Genomic DNA, 22463 nt, shown 5'->3' with positions numbered 1-22463 from the left:
TGTAGTTATAAATGCTTGAGACTTCTGTATTCAGACCCTGGACCTCAGTTTTTCATTCAGGGAAAAAAAAAAGAAAACATATCTGAAGTATTATGGCATAACTGAATTGTGAACTCTATACTGCTAACTGGGCAGGATGCCAATTAGAAATATTCGATGCTTTAATGATAGACAGTCCATTCTCTTCCTGTAACTTCCTGCTTGGATTTCTGCCCAAGTCGAGGGAACTTGGTGACCTGAGACCTAGAGCCTCATGTCACTCCTCAGTATTTGACTGAGAGGCTGCTCCAAGGCAATTTTGCTGTGTCTGTAGTCCAAGTGGAATGGATCAGATCTTCAGCAACTCTTATTTTAGGCATAGGATCTGTCCACTTGCTGTATAGTGCCCCATTCACATCTTTTTCTGTTGGTAGTTTCCAGTTTAAGCTGTTCCTAGGTTGATTGTGATGTAGCAGACCATGTGCTGGCTAAGCATCAGTCATTTGCCTCATGGGGGAAGGAAAATCAAGTAGAGGCAGTTTGCACTAAGGGATTAAAATGCTTCTGTTTAGTACACTAGATGCCATGAATTTCTGAAATTGTACTGAAATATACCTGTAATCAAAAATTAGTACCTGTTGACCACATCTAAATTTGCATAGTGCACCACAGTGATGTCCCTTCCAGCTCCCTTTCTAAATATGCAATAGTTCTGTGGCCTTTGATCCACTGTACTGTAGTGTCAGGTATTTTGTGGCTTACTGTAGAAGCCCAGAGTTATGGTCCTGCAATCCCTTCTTGACCCGTTGCCACTGAAGAAATCCTCCATGTGTTAAGCTAACATTGCTCACTGTGTCACGCTAAGGAAGAACTACCTGGTCTTCACCTGTAACAAAGTATATTTAGGAAAAGAGCTGGCCATTTGAAGACTATAGTATTATTTCTTCTGCCAGTGAGTTAGGGCTGGGCTTTGTTTCCAAACATTGCGTTTCACAGTCAACAAGGGATCTTGGATCAGTTTGTCTCAATCGTCCTTGTCACTGAGTTACATTTTTAGGCTGTGTAACACCATGTATTGAGTTCCATGACTTAGCTGTACACACTTTTAATGGAAAAATGCGTAATTGGCTGACATCCAGTTCTTGTGCGAGACAGCAACAAAAATCATTACCAACACATTTTCCCCTCATCATTGATGGAGGTTTTGTAGACTCGCACTTACAGCCAAGCGAAAGAGCCCAGGGAACCCAGCCTCCCCTAACTCAGATTCAGGAGGGTGGGGTCAGGGGTCCGATGAGCCCAGACACAAACGAGGAGCCCGCCGGGTGCCACCTGCGAATAATTGGCACGTCCGGCCGGCAGCGCAGCGCTGTCTGCGGAGGATGGGTGCCGTGGTACCCGTGTTGCCGGAGCACTGCTCCGCCCGCCGGGGCGCGTCCACCCGGGCTGTGCCACCGCGCTCGGGATCCGCGCCTAACGCACCGGGCATGGCCGGCGGCCGCGCTAGCGCCGGGAAGCGGCCCGGCCGAGCCGTTACGGCCCTGGGCCCGCAGCCCGCGGCTGGGCAGCGCGGCAGTCCCGGCACCGGCGGGCAGCAGCCCCGGCGGACGCGGGCCCAGGCGGTTGCCACAGGTCTCCGGGGCTGCTCTTCGCCTCCCGGCCCTGCAGGCCCGGCCGCGTGGAAAGCCGATCCCGGCAGGGCCGTCCCGAGTGCTGCTCGCTCTCAGACCCTCGCGGGGCCAGGCCGAGCCAGGCCGGACCGCCGGCAGCCACGGCAACCGCTCGGCTCGGCCGGGCCCGGCGGGGCTGCGGGCGGTGTGTGCACGGCGGGAGGGACCGAGCGGGTCAGCGCGGCGCGGAGGGCGGGGATAACCCCGTGGTGGCCGTCACGTGGAGCAGATGAAAGGGAAGCGGCTTGGCAGGGCGGAGAGGAGCCGGGGCGAGGGAAGGGGAGCGCGGCAGCGAGGAGCGGGGCGCAGCGCGGCGGGAGGGCCGCTGCCATGGGACGCTGACCAGCCCGGGACCCCGGCCCCGGAGCTGGAGCCGCTCGGGAGAGATGCGCGGCGGCGGGGCGCCGCTTCCTCCCGCCGCGCGATGAGGGGCTGCGGGGCCGGCGCGGGGCTGCCCGTGCCGCCGCTGCCTCCGCCTCTGCTGCTGCTCGGGGTGCTGCTGGCCGCGGCGCCGGGCGCGGCGCTGGGCAAGGAGACGGCGTTCGTGGAGGTGGTGCTCTTCGAGTCCAGCCCCAGCGGCGACTACACCACCTACACCACGGGGCTGCAGGGCCGCTTCTCCCGCGCGGGGGCCACGCTGAGCGCCGAAGGCGAGATCGTGCAGGTGAGCGCGGCCGGGGGGCGCCGCCTGCCCCAAGATGGCTCCGCGGGCCCGGCACCTGCGGCACAAAGCGGGGCCGGGCCCGCCGCCCCACGTGCGCCGCGCGGCCCGGGACGCGGTGACAGATGCGCGCCCGCGCACAAAGGCCCAGCGCCGGCCTCAGCTCGCGGGGCCGCCCCGCTTTGACAGCCGGGCGCGCGGCGCGGGCTCCGCGCGGCGGGAGCGGGCGGAGCCGGGGCCGCCTCACACGCGCGGCGGGCTCCGCTCCGCTCCGCTCGCCCCTCCGCTGGGCGCGGGGCCGGCGGGCGGGCGGGCGGGCGGGCGGAGGCGGGGCCGCGCCGGGCGGCCCCTGCCGGTCCCGGAGCTGCCGGCGGTGCGCGGCCGGAGCCGTGCGGGGCTGCTCCGCTCCGGGGTCGGCCGGGCCGCGGGGGGGCCCGGGCTGAAATTGCCGCGGCAGTCGTGGAGTGCTGAGCCCTCGGGCTGTGGCCATCGTTGGCCGCTCCGCGCCCGGCGGCGCTCAGAGCTGGAGCCGGTGCTGCTGCGCTCGGGGTCCCTCGGATCCCGGCTTCCACCGCGTCACGCTTCGTGCAGAGCTGCGCTTGGCTTGCTCACCAGAGAAATGGTTCTTGTCTTTGACTGAACGCAACTATCGTTTACTCTTATTGAAACTCTTGAAGGTGCTTATCTAATTCCTTTGTAGTTGCTTGTAATTGCTGACTTTATTTTTTCCCCCTTTGGCTAAGTAGAGAAAAATTACTTGAATGGTGTTTTAGTAAGTTTGACTGTTAAGCAAGTGCCAATAGCAATCTTTATTTCTCTTTAACAGCTGTGGGGTTGGTTTGTTTGCATTCCATATATGTATGCATATGTACCCACACATACACATGTAAATATACATACAAAACTTAAAAGAATCTAACTTATATCAAGTAGGTTATAGAAATATCTGTTAAAGCTCTACAAACACAAATACATTACTATCAGAATAACTTTTTTTTTCAAAGTAAAGAATACTGCTTATGATTGCTTGATATTTCAAAAGAGTTTCAGCTGGGATGATTTCTTATAAAAGTTCTCTTGGAAGAAGAGGAGTTGTGAGGCCAAATTGCTGATGTAAGGTAATTTTTCAAAGAAAAGAGGGATGGACCCATTAAGTTATAATTATGACATTTAGAAGAGGTGGTGCTAGCAGGGGCTGGAACTGACATGGACATTTTTTTAACCTTTTAGTGCTTTTTCATTTTACGACTTAATAGTGTCTTTGAGGCCAGCAGGAGACTTCAAAGGTTCCTTTTGTGTCAGGTGTTAGTATTAAGAACAGAACATAGGCTGAGGTCATACTTTCTTGGTGACTGTAAGTAAAAGTGGAGAAAAAATAAACTGTTAAGACTCAGATTTGCACAACTTGAAACAAGGGTATTAAATAGACTTTGGCAGGCTTTATTGTTTGGAACATCACCTGTCTGCTTCCTCTTCATGCCTGAATAGACAGCACCCCAAATAGGAAAAACTACAGTGCAAGTCACATGATGTGGCAAATCTTTTACAGTCATTTATCACTCAAATATTGATTTGCTTATTCATCTGGATGCATGCTAAATAACATACGCCATGAACAGGTTTGGGTTTTTGTTTTGTTTTGTTTTGTTTAATGAGCTGTGTGTGCTGCTCTTTTTTTCAGAGGAGAGAACCTGGCAGATACTGTTCCAGAGCAGCTAGACTGAATGCTCTCAGTTGTATTTTCACTGCTGAGGTTTTAGATTGCATATAATATCTCTTGTCAGTGTCCTGCTTCCTCTGTCTCATCCTGAAAGAGTTTATCAGAGCCAAAATTGATCAAGATTTTCACAGCATTGTCTTGCCTCCTTTTTTTTTTTCAGCTGGGCTGTATTTTTGTGGAACATTGTGAATCTGCTGTTCTGGATCATAATTTAAAGTTCACAGTGAGATTTAGAAAAGGCTCATGAAGTTGTTGCCACTCAGAACCTGTTCAGCAGCAGCTAGTCGTACATCAGTCAGTGAAGCAAGCTCTTCTTGGCCCCAGCCCCTTTGTCAGTGCACACAGCTCTTTCAAGAATAAGATGCATTTTTCTTTAAGATGAAATATTAGAAGTTCTTGAAAATCAGGCACACATTAAAGAATGGATCAAAGGAATTGTGGTTTTGGGACTACACAAAGGCTTACTTTTGTTTATGTTAATAGCATCAATTACTCATTGGTCTTGAAAGTCTGAACAAAAAAACCCCAACCTTAAGAAACAATGCACTTTCAGCTTTTGATAGGTCATACATCCACTCCTGAACTGGTTATTGGTCAGATTCCTATCCAGTAGTGGTGTGCTATTATATTGTTTCTCAAGTTATTGTGAATGAATCTTATTAGGGTCAAGTGTCTCCCCAGAATAGCTCTTCAGAGAGATGAAATGTTCATATGTCTTCTTTCATGTGGCCACAGTTTGTATTCAGCAAACTCATCCTTATGTTGCTGTGTCAGCTGGTCCTTAAACTGCTGGAAAGTCTAACAATTTTGGTGGTATCTGGCATACAGGAATATCCCATGTTTCTTGGGGCCGTATACTGGCCATTGGTATGGTCAAGAGATTGGAAGTTGCAGATGTTTGGTTGGAGAGTGACTGTGAAAACCAGACTTTGTTGAAACCTTTAAAATGATATATTGCTTTGAAACAAATTATCACTGGAGAACTCCCTATGGTCGAAACTTCTACCATTCAGGGCAAAAGTTCAGATGTAGCCTTGTCTCAAACTCAGTGTTACATGGCCACAGACTGACAGTGCTTGGACAGCAAAAATCACTGATTTGACTAGCAGTGGCTTTATTGCTCAGAGTGAGATTGTGTATCTTAATCTACATGCAACTGGTGAGATCCTGTTCCTGCTGCTTGTTCACCTTGATAGCTGAGGTGTGGAGCATCTAATATCGTGTTTCTTATAAAGTTATGGTTGTGATTGCACTGCTCAGGTGAGGTGCTTGGGAAAGAGGATCAAATTTAATGCCTGTGGTGTGTCAAAAACTTCAAATTATGCACATTCATCATTGTCAGTTTTATCTCAGTCTTACTTTTTTTGTATTCCTGCCTTAAAGCTACCGCTGAATACAGTAGGATGGGTGGATTACTGATATGTGCAATTTTGGAGAGAACCAGCATGGAGGAGAGATTTGAGGATATTATTGGAGGTTTTTCTTGTGCCATGAAAGTTTGTGTTTGGATTGGTTTGTTTCTGCTTGGAAGCCTCAGTGGGGAAATGATGAACTTTATGTAGCCATTGAACTGGAGCAGTGTGTAGATGATGTAACAATCTCCACTTGCATATATTTTTTTGTGCTTAAAAGGTAACAGTCTGGGGAGAACAAGCATAACTCAGTGTTTTAAGCTCCAGGAAGAAAACAGAAGTGGGACACTTCCCAACTTCTTGCATGACGCTTCCTAGTAGCAAATTATTGCCCGTCTTTCACTTGTAGAAGGTGGAGAGCCTTCAAACTGGACTGCAAGACAGTGCCTGTGTGTTCCTTCCTTCCTTCCTTCCATCTCCCTCCCACCCCTTACTTCAATGGCTTTGAATCTTTCCTCTGTTTTTTCAAAATGCAAAAGTTACCAAAGATTGCAAGCTTCCCTCAGAAGCATTGGCAGTTTTTAATGGTGTTGAAAGGAGTGACTTGAAATAACTCTGCAGGTACAGAAGATGTCTAGCCATGATCAGAGGAGGCTGAATGTTTGTGTCCTTTGAGAGTGGAAGACAAAACCACGTATTTTTGGGGTTTTTTGGTTGTTCTTTTGTGATCATGCAGGTTAGGTTTCTTCTTGCTGAGTGCCTTAAGGCCTTTCAAAATGAGGAAGTGGAATTATTTGTGGCTTTGAGTCACTGTCTTATTGAATGTTTTCTTTTCTAGTTATCCTCATAGAATATGAAGGCACCTGTGATTGGGTTTGTTTTAGTTTCCATACCTAGCTGTGAATCTGTGGCTTGCAGTGATGATCCTGAGGACATCAGGCACAGTACATTTATCTGGGCTTCAGGTTGGCTTTGTCAGTGTGTCCTTAAAGGAAGCATAATTTGCTTTCAAAACAAGAGATCACTTAGGCTAAGACTTGCATGGCTGTTATACCTGGACAGCCTTTGTAGAGTGTAATGCAGAGGCAGCTTGCTCACAGCAGAGCTGTTGTCTTGGGCTTGATCTCAGGACAGATTGGTCCAGCTGTTTCACAGTTTTATCCCTCCCTCTGTCCTTTTTTTAAAAAAGTTTCAATCATGGTTTATCCTGTTGTGTACTGTAGTTGAAGACAGCCTGTTAAGGTGTTTTGTTTAGGTTTTTATCCTCTTGTACTGTTTCGTTTTGACACTGAGCAGTGTTCTCACACTCTGAGCTCCATCCCAGTCCCATCATTACTGGCTTATTTTGCAAGGAGCTGCCTGTTCTCATTGGCTTCTAGCTGTGAAATTATAAATAAGGATGCTTATTTTTTATTAATTCTTCAGCATTGCAATATCTAAGATGTCTCCTAAAATGGTGGTGAAAAGACCCAGGAGGGGACTGATCTGAGGATGAGGTACCAAATTCAGTGATCAGTTACTGGTTCTGGAGGAAGCTCAGCTGTCTGTGGTCTTTGCACAGAGCTGCAGCAGTACCAGAATCCTATCAGAGCCTTGTTGCAAGACTAAGGCAGTCCCTTGAAGAAAGGGTGGGAGGCACAGTAAAAAAAAATGCAGTAAAAGATATTAAAGTATGGAGAAGTTACAGTGGAAAGAACAAAAAATGCTAATGTGACCTGTTTAGAGGAAGAAGAATAAAGAAGGTTAAGTAAGTAAATAAAAGCAGAAAGCTCACAGCACTGGCTCAATACTCAGACCAACCAGTGCAATTTCCATATTTCCAAGTAAAGGTGGGGAATCAGGTGGGGAAAATAGCTTGTGGGAGTTCAGGTAATTTTTCTGCATATGTCTGTATGCTTAGTTAAACTTCCTCACAGATGCTGAAGCTCTGCACTGCTGAAAACCTTGCCTTTGGTGGCAGGATGCTGACCACTTCCTTTTCCATGTGCTCCTCTTGTTTCAGAGTTGGAAGCAGGAAAAAATCCCAGAGAAGAGTCGTACTCAAAAATTGTTCAACATGCATCCATTTGGAGAATTTTTTTTCATTTATATATATATATATATATATATATATATATATATTTATGTTTAGACTGGATCTACGTGACTACAGTGGTTTATATCTAATTACAGCCTACTTTATGGTGTTACCAGCAGTTGTGGCCAGCCATGCCCCATGGGTGGAACTGGCCCTCAGCCCCCCTGAACACCTCACTGGTGCCCTTGATGGGCAGCACAGCTGCTGCCTTAGTCTGAAATGACACCAGGTGAAGTGTCTAGAGGACATTATTCAGTGTGGCAGACTTGGAGGCAGCTCTACTGCAAGGAGATCTTATAGGAAAGTCTTGAGTAGTTGGATAAAACCATTGATTAGCATACATAGTAATTTTCTTCCAGTTTATACCATCTTGTGGTGGAGTGTGTATTTAAAAAGGCTCCCTTTTTTTATTACAGTCTTCTAGTTCTTGTTTTGGAATTGCAAAGTGAGGCCCTTCTGAACCAAAATAACTTTCAGAAACGGTTTTTGAAAGTATGAATGCTTTCAGGAGGCCAGCATTGGACTGGTTAAGGAAAGATAAGATCTGGATGCAGTAATCTGTAATGCAATAATCTGCTGTATGTTCTACCCAGTTATGTAGGTGGGACAGGTATTTGCATTAATACACTTGGTACATTGGAAGTGCTCAATTTAGGAAGCATTAAGTGTTAACTGGTACATACTATCTGTTGTTTTGGGCATCTGCCCTTCAATATTCAAATATGTTCAAACCAGAGCGTGTGCCTACACATAAAAACAGAATGAATGCAAGTTGAATGCTTGGCCTTATTTCTTTTTTCCTGGCTTAAAAGGAGGGCCCTTCACACTCACAGAGACCAGCAAAGGAAAAACAGATTGTTTAAAAACAAAGGTGTGGTTTGAAGTTGTTAAAACAGCAGCAGAAGATTCTTGTTAATAAAAAAGTAATCATATTTTCTGCATTTTTCTCGAATGCTTGGTACAAGCCAGAGGTGACCAGGGAAGTGTGATCTTGCAGATTCCCAACTGAGACTCCCAAAATTTGCACTTGACTGCACTTATCCCATTGGTGAAGCTGTGCTTACATTAGGCTTGAGCAGCAGTGCTCAGGAAAACAGGCCTCTGGTGACTTAGGGTGTCCTCTTCACAGTGGCAGACTGCTTTCATTCATTTTTTTGAATTTCCTTTTCATGCTGCTTAGAGACTTTTGTTGTTACACTTGGCTTTAAGATGAAGAGCCAGTTTACAAAGGTTGATTAGGTGCCTGTTATGTTCCAGACACAAGTACAACCTTAAATATGCAGCTTAATATATGCAGACTCTCTAGGCTTCCCAGACACATGTTACTCGGTGCATTAGTGTGAGGATTTTAGTTGTTTCCTAAAGCTGATGGCCAGCTTAAGCTTTCTGTTGGTTTCCTTGAGCTTAAGCTGCTTTATTATTTTGCATAATTTTCAGCAGTAAAGCAAATGGAAGAAGCAGTGAGGAGGTGTCTGGCCTGAGAAGAACGAAGGGCCATGTGTTATAGTCTGCAGTCATGGTTTGAGTACAACTGTTTAATTAGCTGTACAGGCATGCATGTTGCAAGTATGTGCCTCCTACTGTGAATTTATTGCATGTGCTTGGTAAGCAACTTTCAAATACTTCTGATTGTAGTGTTTGAAAAATTGCTTTTAATTCAGAAAAGAGTCTAGTTTGTGCCAAGGTCTGTTTTCCTACTTTGAGGCTTTTGATGCTCGCCTGCTTTAAAAAAATACACACAATAAAAAGTGGTTTAAGTGTGGCTGTGAAAAATCCTTCTCTACTTCTTTATCCATTCTACTCTGCCCCTCCTCCCCCAAGCAGAAGAGGCTCAAACCAAACTTGCAGTTGAGTTCACCTTTGGAACTGCAAGCTTGGGCTTTTAAACTGTCTGCTTTGATGACACATTAAGAAATTTACCTTTGAAAGACTGAACTGGAAATGCAGAAGTTATTCTGTTAGGATTTTTTATACTGATGGGTCAATTTCACAATTCTGTGGTTCATGGAGAAGAACCTCTTTTTACAGGCTGTGTGTTTTTTTAAATTTTATTTTATTTTCCTCACAGAGACTGCTCTTGAAGATTTATAGACTTGTTTGGGTTTGGATAAATGGTGGCACTCTTAATTGAGCCTTGATTGGTTTTACACTAACAACAACAGCAACAGTAATAATACCTGTGTCTCATAGATAAACCACCAATATTCTATATACAGCATGCCAGTTGTGTGCACTGGTGTATTCTGTTTGTGCTTAGCCTGTCCTTGCTGCCTTTGGAGCTTAGGATATGCAATGCAGCAGTTGCTGCCCTTTTCTTAGGTACACTGGGTTTTTCTCCTAAAGCAGTCTCTGAAGGTATGTGTGATAAAATAGGGAAAGGTATTGGTCACCATTCCAGTGTTGTATTTTAATAGGCCCAGCATACTTTCTCATACCTGATTTGTATTTATTTAGAAACCTTTCAGAGCAGATGCTGTCTTGCCTGCTGTGAGAATAAAGAGTAGATGAACACTTTAGGATTGGATGCCAAGCTGGCAGATATCCTGGATGATGTGTAGCAAGGCTGGGAGCAAGAAATGAACTCTTGAAACAGTGCCAAGGGATGCTGCTGAGTTCAGTATTTAGGAGGAGCCAAGGTCTGGAGACTCTTTTTGCTCAGAGACAAGGTATCCCCAGTCTGGTAGCCAGCAGTGTTTTGCCTCCTTAAAAGATACTATCTTTTACATCCCAAAACTGCATCTGAAGAAAAGACATTGTGGACTAATTAATGCTAAAGAACTTCCAAAGTATGATAGTATTTGGTTTTCCACTATTTTATTTGAGAAAGCTACTCTGCAAAGTTCCCCCTGCCCCCATTCAGAACTGTCAGGGATAGTCTTTTTGGGTTTGGATACTGGGAATTGTCAGAGTTTTTTCTACAGTGAAATAACACAGTTGTAGTTGCACATTGGGGTAAATTTCTCACACCAGAGCTGAATGTCCTCAAATAACAAAAGTCAAATGAAGTGGTCTGCTATCCTGTTGCCTGCCACTCCTGTTATCTTCAGGCAACTGTGGGAAGGTGATTTGAAATCTTTCTGGACAGCTTTAGTATTAAACATAGATCCCTGATGTGGAGTAGTCAGCCAGAACATATGCACACGTGTGTGTGAGGTATGCAGTACAAACAGAATCTCTGTTTCCAAAGGCTGTGCTAAGTGTTTGTTTCAGGGGCTTGGATGGAAACTTTCCTGGAGCCCAGAGACATCCCAGCCTTGGAAGTTGTATAGGAAGAAGCTACTGTCCTTTTCAGTGAAAGGGCTGAAGTGTCCTGAAAGAGTTAAGCTCTACTTAGCTCACTCATAAGGTATTTAATATCCTTATTAAACTCAACTGCTGGTTCACTTTTTTTTCCTCTTCTTATGCTGAATAAAATTTCTTGAAGAGCTGAGCCTCTGCCTCTCAGATCAGAGGCTCACATGTTGAAGCTGGCAGTGCTAGAGGCTAGTTCCTATCTGTGTGACAGCATTTTTAATTTAACAGGACCGGCTTTGATGTTCTTGAATATTTATAGGCAGCTTCAGATCACTCCAGTATGTATTCTTTTTAACTGGAGCAGAAGTTCTTCCTCACACAACAAAATTTCTTTCCCTCTGTTTACTCTTTGGTCTCTTTTGGATTTGTAGACATCAGAGTGGTTTTATGTTACAGAAATATTGCTTAAATACTTACTTAAAGGGGGGAACCACTTGATTTCCTTTCTAGTTCCTGCAGCTTGAGGGTAGTCCAGTAACTGGATCACAGCTCCTTGTTTGAGCCTTGCTACAGACACAATATAAAAGATAGATGCAGTAAAAGAGAATTTGAGCAAAACCCAGTTACAGTGAAACCTTCTCCATTACCTCTATAAACTCAGGTGGGTCTGCAGTGGCTCAGACCTGGAGCACCCTCAGGAATCACAGAAATGTTTGTCATAGACCCTAAGGTTAGGAGCAGGCTGTGGTGTGAAGAGGAACTCAAAACTTGGGATTTGGCTCTCAACAGGAGCTGATCAGAAATTATGGAAAAAAGTCTTTGAAGCAAATTGCCACTCAAATGGTTTGGCTTGAATGAAACTTTGACCAGCCTTGAGCAGGAGTGTTAAAAAGATACCTGATGGATGAGCTTTCATTCAAGTGTTAACCCATCTCAGGCTTTGCATTAGTGCTTCCCTGCTCCACTGGCAGTGGCTGCTCAGAGCTGGCTCTGAGCTTCAGTAAACAGAAGTGTGGGGTTTGGGCACTTCAGATGCCTCTGGCTTTGGTGTCCTGGGCCTCATTGTGATTTACCTTTACCTTGATGATGCCACAGGAGGCAGCTTGTGTGTCATAAGAAAGTGTTCCCTCAGCTTCTGCTGTGGGCTTCTCTTTTCCCCCTTCCCTGCCATGTTTCCCTTCTGCTGTATCCTCTTAGCCTGTGTGGTGGATGTCATGTGGACTCCCTTATTCCTGATATCCTGACCCACAGAAACTTTGCCATGGCCAACTGGACAGCACAGCAGTGGCATTTTTTCCTGGAACTTCTCCATGTGGATGCTGGTAGTTCAAGCAAATTCCTGGATCCTTCTCTGCTGCACTCACTGTGGTGAAGTTCTGTACACTTGGTGCTGCAGGATGATCTCCTAGGTAAACCTGGAATACCATTATTGAAGCTGTAGATTTTTTGTGTGTATTATTTTGAATGGTTTCATGTAGTAAAAAATCCTAGTTTTCAGTGACGATAATTAGTTTTAATGTACAGCCTACAGAGGAAAAGGTGGGTTTAGACATTTCTGTTGTAGATGCACTTCTCTGTTGGCATAGCCTTTTCTAGTTCAGCAGGTGAAATCAATGTCACTGCCTGGGTGAATAAATAGCACTGGAAATTAACCACAGGAGGAAAGTGCTTGCTTTCTGTTTGATATAAGAGTTTGCTCAAAGAGTAAGGCTTCTCTTGCTATAGATATTCAGCAGGGAAACAGAGACCTGTAACTTACTAATGTAGCAGTGAGAGTTTCTGAAATATGCCAGTAAACAGAACTTTGTAATGTACAAAACTAGTGAAAGAGCTGGATGGCTGCTGGAGTGCCATTGAGTGCTTGTGTCTAGGGATGGGTGGATGTGATAGTGACTTCATTTTTCTTTAGTTCCTGCCTCCAAACTGTTCTTAACGAATTCCCTCCAAACTGTTCTTAACGAATTCCTTCTCCCTACATACCCTGAAATATCCTTGTGAGACAGGAAAATTTATCAAATGTGGAAATACTCAATACTTCTGTCTCTGGGCAGGATTTCTCCAACAACCACAAGATGGGCTAGGGGAGGTTTAGATTAGATATTAGGAAAAAGAATTCAGAGGGTTGTAAAGCATTGGAAGAGACTGGCTAGTGAAAGTGGTGGTGTCACTGTCTGGAATTGTTCAAGAAATGTGTGGATGTGGCTTTTGAGGACCTGGATTAGTGATGAACATGGTGTTGGACTTGATCTTAATAAATGTTCTGTGATTCCCTCTGTCACTGTGCTTTGTCTTAGTAGGAAGTAATAGACAGTAGCATACATCTAGTTAAATGTAATTGCAGTGAGAATTTTTGCAAATCAAATTGCTTTTCCATCCTTAAGTTGCACTTGGTGTCTTAGAATTCAAATTGGTGAAGCTGGGAAAACATTTGCTTCCTGTGTAAATGCTAAAACATACTAGGTGGTAAGGATATTGCTAGCAAACAACCTCGTAGGTAAAGATATTGGTCAGACTAGGTAGCACTACTTAAGAAGCACTACTACTGAATTTTATATATATATATATATATATATATATATATATATATATATTTTTTTTTAGCAGTTGTACTATCCAAGTACTGGTGAATGTTGAAATCTTGTCATTATAAACATATTCCAGATAAAATGGGTTCTGCAGTCTTTAGAACAGAATCCTCAAACTAATGCAATCTGCTCTTGTTCTTGATAGCAGAATTTTGACCTAGGTTAGGACTAGTCCAGGAAGGAAGGACTGAGAAAAGTAATAGGAATCCTGAGTATCTGTTCAATGGAAAGCTGTGGGGCAGGGAACTTGAATTTTTTATAGCATTCTTGCCACAAAAAAAAAAGCTTGGAACAGCAAACCAGAAGAACAAGAGAGAAGTTGAACAAGCCTTAGAAGAAAGCCATGCTAAAGCAGTTGCTGGGTACAGCACACTGTAAACAGTGCCCAGCTGGAGAATATCCTCTAGCACTTTCTCTGCCTCTGGAGGCATGTGGTTATGGCTGCTCTGCTTTAAGGAATGGTTCATGAACTGTATGATAGAGGAATTTAATCTTTGTATCAGTATGATAATGTGGCATATCCATGCCCAACTGCAGGGCTCCATTTCTCAGCAGAGGACAGCATTTCTTAGTCTGAAAGAGAATCTCTACATGAATTCACAGATTTTTGCTGTTTGTGTTGTATGGAATTAACATTACAGACTGCCTCTGGAAGGAGGAATTGGTTTTATTTACCTTTTCAAGCTGAGACACCTGCTAGAAGAATATAATTTTAAAAAAATTAGAGATAAGGGACTTTACTCTAAAAAAAAGTATTTTTATTGTAGTTTCAGGCATTTTCAGTGCTCCTTCAGCTTAATCCTTAAGGATACAGAGTACATTTCTAATTGTGTAGTAATCTTTAAAGCAATTAAGAATGTGCTGTTTGACTGGGACTTTATGGGTACCTGTGTTTTTTGGTTTGGCTTGGTTTTTTTACTGTCCATTTAGAAACCTGTCAATGAAATGTCCTTGCAGATGCTGAGGGATGAATGCTAACAGTGAATGAAGCAAATTATTGGAAGCATGAACAAAATGGGTTAGAACAAAATATATGCTCTGCTTTGCAACAGGTGAGCATATGCTGCCTAACTGAAATGCTAGAAAAGACTGCTTTGAAATCATGCATGTTTTAGGAAAATACTTTTATTTTCTGATATTGGCCTGTTCCCGTCTCTCATTAGCTGGTGGAGAGTTGATCTCTGATGTTAAGACTGCTGGATCATATTTCTAGTGCTGAGGCAGGTCCTGGATTATTCAGTGGGTGAATAAACTTCATTCAGGGTGTTTAAAATTTGGCAGCTAATCCTGGCAGAGCAGCAGCTCTCCCCTGCTGTCCTACAGGTTGCATTTCCAAGCCCACATTGTTGCTCTCTAAGGTGGATGGAGAGGAGTGGGGAGCAGCTTCTGGACAGGCTCAGAGGTTGGTTACAGCCTGAGATTGTTTCTGGGGCTGGCTGCATGGTCACAGGAGCTCTGATGGACAAGCAGTGACTGATGTTAAATCTGGATGGGTGAGCAAGGGAAGAAAACAGTTAGGTTTGCCCTCTGATTTCTTGCCTGGTGCTTTTTTCTTGCCTTTAAATTCTCACTTTCTCCTTTTAGCTCCTGTGTGAATTTTCAAGGCGCTACCAGGGAAACACAACTGAAGTTTCTGAACTTCAAGGTGAAAATGATTTGCAAGAGAATTTATAAAAGTTCATGATTCATATGTTTCAGCCCCACTCTTCTCCAATAATTAAGACAGGAAAAAATTATAATAACCTCTAACTAATTCAGTGTTAATCTTTGTGTAGCTGAATTTCTCGTCTCATCTTTCTTTGAGGGTAGAGAAGGAAGCTTTGGTTTGTTTTGAAATGTGATTGGTTTAGTTCTGCAGCTGGAGGTATTTGATAGAAGCTCTTTGTTATATCTAGCCACAAAAGTGCAGTAAAAGAGAATTAAATTAGGAAAAGAGAGAATTTCTTACATGTGATGCTCCTTACGTGTTATTTTTAATATGTCCTATCCCTGGTCCCTTGACATGGACCAAGTCTCAGAGACACTGAAGGGAAATGCCAAGGTGCTGTAGAATCTTGGAATTCCCAGCCCAGCCCTGCAGGGTCTGTTAAAATAATCACTGGTGCTGAGTCGTGGTTATCCTTCAGGACAATTGTATAGGTGGCACTATTTCTGTCATGTTCTGATATTGCATGATGAAATTACTTACAGGTGGGTTGCAGGCAGAGCACTAGGGTTGGTATTTATTATCTCAAGAGACCTTACCTTTCCTGAAGAAAGCTAATTAGTAGTGCTCTGGAAATCACTTCAGTGCCCTTCTTAGGGTCAAAATTAGGGATCTGACAGAGAGAATTAAAGTGCAAAGAAGCAGATCCAAAAGTTGGCTATTCAGACACATCTCAAAGTTCCAGCAGGATTTTTTTTGTTTTTTTTTTTTTGGTCTAATATTGCCCCAAAGATGGTCATGCAATAGTTGCATCAGTATGCTAGTCTGGTAGGTAATATACTGCTTTTGTAGTCCATATAGCAGAATCCTGAAAATTTGTCATAACCTTCATTTTCTAGTACATTTTGTGATCAGAAGTGTTTGCCAGCCACCTTTGCCCAGCCTACCTACCCAAAGCCAAATCACGTTTCTGAAATTGTAGTGTGAGAGTTTAAGCTGCTGCATTGGTTGAAGAAGTCTCTAGACTGAAAATGAGAGAGGCAGAGCTTTGTTTTCCCCTCAAACAAATATCAGAACATTCATTTAACTTTTAGAATATGATTTAATGGCTCTTGCAGGCCTGACACATCCCCTTGCATCAATCACTTGTGCAAAAATGTTAATATAAAGTTAATACTTCTTCCAGGTAATAGTGATCTGTTATCAAATATTTTGTATTCTGTCCAGTCTTCCAGTTCAGCACTAGGAAGAACTGGGCATGACAATTGACCTTGAGCACTGCTGGACATTCAGGCACAGGCACTGCTGCATGACACTGAAATTCCCTGGGACACACTTGCCCTGGTAGCTGTCAACTGCAGCACCAAAGTTTTGCAAACAGCCACAGCTGTGTTTTCATGGTACAGCTCAACAGAGTTCTCTCTGGTTTATCTTTCTGGGAAGGCTGCTGTTGTGATTTGCCCAAGCTGTTTCCATAGTCTTTGGAAAAAAAGAATTGAAATTTTGGGTCTCCTGTGTGTAGAGTTTGTGTTGACTCTTCAGGCTCTGCTGCTGAGTGAGTGATGCAGCTGTTGCAAATATTATCCAGTGGTAGTGAAGTAATGCAGCACCTAGAACATTGAATATTTTGAGTGGGAATTCAGAAACCTGAATAATGTAGAACTGGCTGTTATTTGTGTATATTCTGGTGTGAGTTTCTTACCCATGTTTGTAGAGATGTTTAGGCAGCCATATGAATCATATACATTGGGGATGCTATTTAGCCAGTTTCAGGTTTGCACAGAATCATTTGGCAGGTAACTTTTCAACTTGCATTCAAATAAGAAGTTCTTATAGGAACTTCTTAGGAACTTATAGGAAAAGAGAGAATTTCTTACATGTGATGCTCCTTAGTATGTCTCTGATTTTTTAACCCTTACTCTGTTTTTCCACCTTGTGTACTGAGACAGGTCTTGTAGAAAACTATGATCATGAAATTGACAACTTTATCACATTAAATCATAATTTTACAGGTTTTCTTCAGTTCTGACTGTTCTTAACTTTGAAACTATAGTTTTGAAACCACAGAGAGGTTGGAAGAGGTATCTCATGTGTTGGATGTTAAAGATTCCTAACAGCTTTAGGAGAAAAACTCAAGACTGTTCCCCCATTCAGCAAAATCAGGTCTGAGGCAAAAGCACTTGGCTGTACCTCACTGCCTTGCACACCCAGAGTGTGTGTGGAACACACCCACACCAGTTTTATTGCTTGTGTTTTCCACATGTGCACCCCTGACTTTGCTGTTGGCAATCCTGTCCTGCTCTCAGAGCTTTGGGACTACCTCAAAATAAGTGAGACTGCTGAAAAGAAGGGAGAAAAAAGAGAAATTTTAATGGCACCAGACAAAAGGCAATGTGGGAACACAATTATTTACTGTGGCAAATCCCAAATCCTTATTACCAAAACCATCATGATGGTGGTGCTGCTGCTGTGGCAGTGCTGCAGCAAACACTGTTTATTTTATCCTTCAGAGGAAGGGATTTACCTTTATATACCTGCAGCACTCTCCAAAGGAACCTCTTCTCCATTCTGCAGATACAGGATAATATTTGACAAAGCAATGAGGAGTTGAATCTATCAGAGCTTTCATTCTCTGTGTTGGTAACAGAGGTGCAGTTATTTGAAAAACCAGCTAGGTGTGTGAGAAAAAAAAAATATTTCAGAACTAAAATGTCCAAACTAAAAATGCAGCTGTGTTTTACCCTGTGTTGTAATCTGGATGAAGGTTTTGGCAGCACATCTACCAGGTTTTGAGTGTTTTAAATACAGATGTGCCTTAGTAAAGAAGATGCAGCTGAAGTTTGAGTGTAACCTTGTACAAATGCAAGTCAGACAAGCTGCAATATAAAAAATAAAGCATAGAATAAAAACATTATTAGAAAAATGGCATGGACAGCCTCACTGTAAGCAAGAGTCTTGGTTTTAATTAGTAGGCAACCTCTGTTGTTTAATAACCAAGCAAAAAGAAGTTTGGATACAGTAAATCCCAATGGTTTTTGCAGATTCTGTAATTGAAATATATGAGTACATATGCTTGAGTATATATGCTGATGTCAGACAAAATGAAGTGGCTTGTTTGAGATCAAAGTTCACCCATCTTCTGTTAATGTAAAGATGAGTGCCTTTCCCTGGATCTGTGTATTGGTGGTGGAAGGTGGGTTATAAGTGGTTGTATACAGTTGTGAGCCATCTGGGCCTGAAGCAAAATTGGGACCCCAGGGAACAGGAGGGGAGTGGTGGGCAGTGGCCCACTCGTTGTGTGCTCCCAGTGCCAGGGAAATAACTGCTGAGTCTGGGAACTCCAGCTTCATGAGGAACTTTGGAACAAAAGTAATTAAATTGGTCCCATTTTTATTGTTCCCATTATGTTTAAAACAGAACATTGAGTGTCTACCTCTACAGTTGTCTCTCAGCAGAAAGCCAGCCAGGCTATTTTCATATTTTCTGCAAAGACTTATTTGAGGTTTCATTTGTTAGGAAGCCTGTGCTCCAGCTTGTCACTACTGTGAGAATGGGTGGGAGGCCGAGGGAAGCGTTTAGTTTACTGGAGTTTGTTGGATTTGTGGGATCCTTTGGCCTGACTTCAGAAGGTATTTAGATAGTTATAGCTGACTTGACATTACTGAAGAGAAATGATGTCTTCTAGCTGTTTAAACAAATTCATAATGTGTTATGGAAAGTATCTGTGTGATAGTAGGAAAAAATTCTTTACTTTGAGGATGGTGAGGCACTGGCACTGGTTGCCCAGAGAAGCTGTGGATGCCCCATCCAGGCTGGATGGGGCTTGGAGCAACCTGGTCTAGTGGAAAGTGTCCCAACCATGGCAGGGGATTGAAATCAGATGAGCTTTAAATTCCCTTCCAAACCAAACCATTCTGTGATTCTGTGGCACTCACAAGTTGATTTTATGTGTCCTAAATTTTCTGACCTCTTTCTCACCTCCAAAACAAGAGAGAGGGCAAATGGGAAGGTGACTATTGGCATGTCACTTTTTAGTTAAGTCAAGAAAACATCAGACTTAACGTTTAGGCTCCTGGTAAATTTTTTTTTTTCTTTACACAGAAATCCCTTGCTGAGGGCAGGGATATTGGGTACTTAAGAGTTAAATAATCTTGCTTTGGAAGCAGCTGAACAGTTTACACTCCTTGCTGGGCTGTACAAAAATACTTTTCCTTTGAAGTGCTCGGAGGAGCGGCTGAGGGTAAAACCTGGAATGGGGTTGTAGCAGTTTGCAGTGGGCTTAGCTTGGAGCAGGCAGCTCCCTGCAACTGCAGGGTGAGATGGCAGAGAAGGTCAGGCTTTCTTTCAGTCTTGCCATCACTGTCTCTGTCTGATGGCTTGCTTTCTGAAATTCTTCAAATGCTATCTAGTTCTTATACATTTTTGGATTAGGACACATTGCAAGAAATACAGATTAAAAATATCTTTTCCCATAAAGGCATGAGAAATACAGGGGTCCTGTTGGAAGTTCCTTGACTGCTTCTGATGTGATCTGGTAGTGAAGTGCACCCTGCTGCTGTCTGGGATGAGAAGGATTCACTTCTGCTGAGTGGTGTAAAACAGGTCAAACTCTTGTCTGGAAAGAGCTTTCCGAAGCTGGCCAGAGCCTGTGAAATCTCAGGCCTGATGTTCCAGCTCAGCCAAGCTGAGCTCTCAGTGTAGAGCTGACAGGAGAATGACAGCAGTGGCACTTGCCCCACATGGAGGAAAGTGAGCCATGATGTTTGCAAGAAAAGCCATGGGTGAATAGCACTGTGCAGTGGGAAGCTGTGTGTCCTCTGCTCTCCGAGCTGTGCATGGCACTGCTGGGGGCTCTTCTGGAGAGCAAACCTTGCCACGGGCAAAACCTGCTGCACACTGGCTCTGACACATGTGGTGTCTCCTGCCAGCACCAGCAGTGGAACGAGACAGACTGAAGTTGCTCCCTGGTTTTCTAGGGCAACACTGTCTCTTGGATTAGTAATCTCTTGTCATGCATTTTTTGGGGAGATGCCATTACATGAAACTGAAGAAAACAAAATTCCTTCTAGCAACGCCATTAAAGGGACAACCAAAAGCAATTTTCCCAACAGCTAATGAGGGGTAACATTTTAAATACCTGGCTATATCTGTTGAAGAGACTCTGATGGTAGTGCTGCAGGTCAGATCTCCAAGTTTCAAGTTAGAGTTATTTATAATAATAATAGTAATAATAATGATAGTCTCCTTTCATCTTTACTCGTTTCAGAATCAGACACTTGGCTGTTGGTAGGATCTCTGTTTCTTTCCCTGCTGCTCTGCCACTCAGTCTTTAGCTTTCTGCCTCTGCCTTTTTTTATCTTTGAACAAAAAGTGTCAAGAATTCAGTTGCTGAAACAGGCAGCATTTTCCTCTGGGGTTTGTGCAGTTGCTTTGCCCAGCTGAAAGACTAACCCTAAGTTGTCAGGGTCATCTGTGCTTTAAGAGGAGCGAGCTGCAGGCTGGCAGGAGGGCACAGGCAGGTTGCCCACATGTTGGTGCAGTGGCTGTGTGTGCTGTGTGTCTGCTGCTCCGGGATCACAGGGCACACATGCCTCTTCAGAGTGTTCACAAAGCTGCTCTTGGACAGGAATGGGTGCTGCTGCTTTTTCCAAAACTGTGCAGGCAAAGCAGATATTATCAGGGCTGGCCCTGGGGCATAAAATAGAAAGATCAAAGGAAGTGGCAGCAGCACACAGAGGCTCTTCAAAGCCTGAGTAAGGGAGGATTGATAGAGAAAAGGAGAATGCTCTTGCTGATGTAATCACAGCCTGTGAGACAGGTTGGTTTTTTTTTTTCCCCTTAATTTAAACAAAGGCACAAAGACAGTCCTTGTTTGTTTAGAGAGGTGAAGCATGTGCCACAGAGATAGAGCAGGGATACCTCACTATATAGAAGGTTTTCATGAAGAGCGTGGAGCTCAAACATTTTGAAGTGTCTGCAAAGTTACAGTTTTTCTTATTTTACTTTGCACAACTTCTGCACGTGGTGTTCTCTCACTTGTGGTGTCCATGTGGAATGAAGTAGGAAAATGGCAAAGGAAGGAATGCTTGTTTTCAGGCTGCTGTCCTTATTAAAATGGAAGCTTATTTTGTTTTCTTTGAGAATGCCAGTTAAAAATTTCTGGGATTTGTATGAAAAGAAGTTAAGCACAGGCAAGGTGGAGTTGGAGGGGAAGTGATAAACCAGATCCATTGTCAAGAAGCACAGGCTTGTTCAGGCACAAGCTGTGAATTGGAAAGAAACAGTTGTTCTCCCCCTTTATCTGTGGAAAGGGGGAAGAAGAGGTGGGACTTTTCTGGAACAGATGTGCAGGGGTGGAGGAAGTTTTCAACCTTCTCTGTTACAGACCTTACTTTATATGCTACAGCTGCAGAAGTGTTTCTGAACCTTCATTTTGCCTATAAAGGTCCCACCTTTATAATTCAGGGGAACCTTGTGAAATTGTGACCTAGAGCATGGTAGTCCAGCATTTCCACCCAAGAGTGTGCCTGTGTGATGTATGGGAATGACCTGAGCTAGCACAGTCGGATATCCAAAAGTTACATGAACACATGACTCAAAGCCTGAATGAGTAACTACTACCAGAAAGGCAGTGCATATCAATGAATATGATTACATTGATTTTACACATGTTTGGAGCTCAGGCAGGACAAGCTCTTCTGCTTAGATGGTGAGCAAAGCCTGCATGCATCTCTTGGTATAGACTGGAGGTCCATGGGAGGCACAACCTGTCCCTCTGTAAGTCTTTGGGAAGCTTTTAACTCCAAAACTTAAAATCAGCTTCACCATTTTGCATTGTTTCACTTATTGATTGTTTCAGAATAAAGACTTAATGGGATTATCTCAGTCCCAAAATGTTTTCCAGGATGCCAGAGATCAAAGTAGTTGTTTCTGCTGGCAAAATCTGCAGCTTTCCTTCCCTGTAGGTCTGAGACCATTTGCAGTGCAGTTCAGATTAGTACACAAAATTGTGGTTCTCTGAAGTTTGAAAATCTATCATGAGGGAAAGGTGACTGCTTATATTGTTAACTTTGATGCTTTCTTCTTAGGTACATTTATAGTCTGCTGAATCAGTTTATTACCTTAACAAGGCAAGCAGTAAGGTCCCTGCTGAAATAGGGATTCATCCTCTTTGTTGTGGCATATGTGGGATGATACTGGCATTCTTGTGTTGCCTCATGTGGAAATTTCTAAATTTTGCTGGTCAGCATCAAAACTTTTTCTCTTCACCCTCCTGCTTGTCTCTTCTGCAATGCTGCTTCTACAGATGTGTGTGATTTGATACTTGACACTAATAGATAGTGCTGCAATACACCTAAAACACTCTGATTTTGGTCTCTACTTAGCAAACCTTCAGGCACCAGGAAATTTGCACATCTTACAGAGCTTTGAGATGGGCTCTGACATGTACTTGTGTTAGTGCTGCAGGCACTTTCCCCTCACCATACACAGAGGCTAGAGAAAAATTCTGGGATGGAAATCCTAGCAGTTACCATGGCTT

At 43.7% G+C, this 22463-nt stretch overlaps 1 protein-coding gene across 3 annotated transcripts in view; it reads left to right on the top strand.

The window, feature by feature from the left end:
• Positions 1–1899: 1899 nt before the first annotated feature.
• ZNRF3 (zinc and ring finger 3) overlaps positions 1900–22463 on the top strand; it is a 66354-nt gene continuing 45790 nt past the window's right edge. Inside the window, exon 1 of one of the 3 annotated variants that reach the window (XM_059863292.1) lies at positions 1900–2313. In XM_059863292.1, the coding sequence (XP_059719275.1) occupies positions 2074–2313 (240 nt within the window). In that variant the 5' untranslated portion in view covers positions 1900–2073. Of the gene's footprint in view, positions 2314–2837; positions 2988–22463 lie in introns of those variants that run through there. The other 2 variants (XM_059863291.1, XM_059863293.1) reach the window with 2 other exon arrangements.

This window comes from Haemorhous mexicanus, chromosome 19 (assembly GCF_027477595.1).
Source record: "Haemorhous mexicanus isolate bHaeMex1 chromosome 19, bHaeMex1.pri, whole genome shotgun sequence".
Classification (NCBI taxonomy): domain Eukaryota; kingdom Metazoa; phylum Chordata; class Aves; order Passeriformes; family Fringillidae; genus Haemorhous; species Haemorhous mexicanus.
This window is presented reverse-complemented; position numbering and strand designations above follow the sequence as displayed.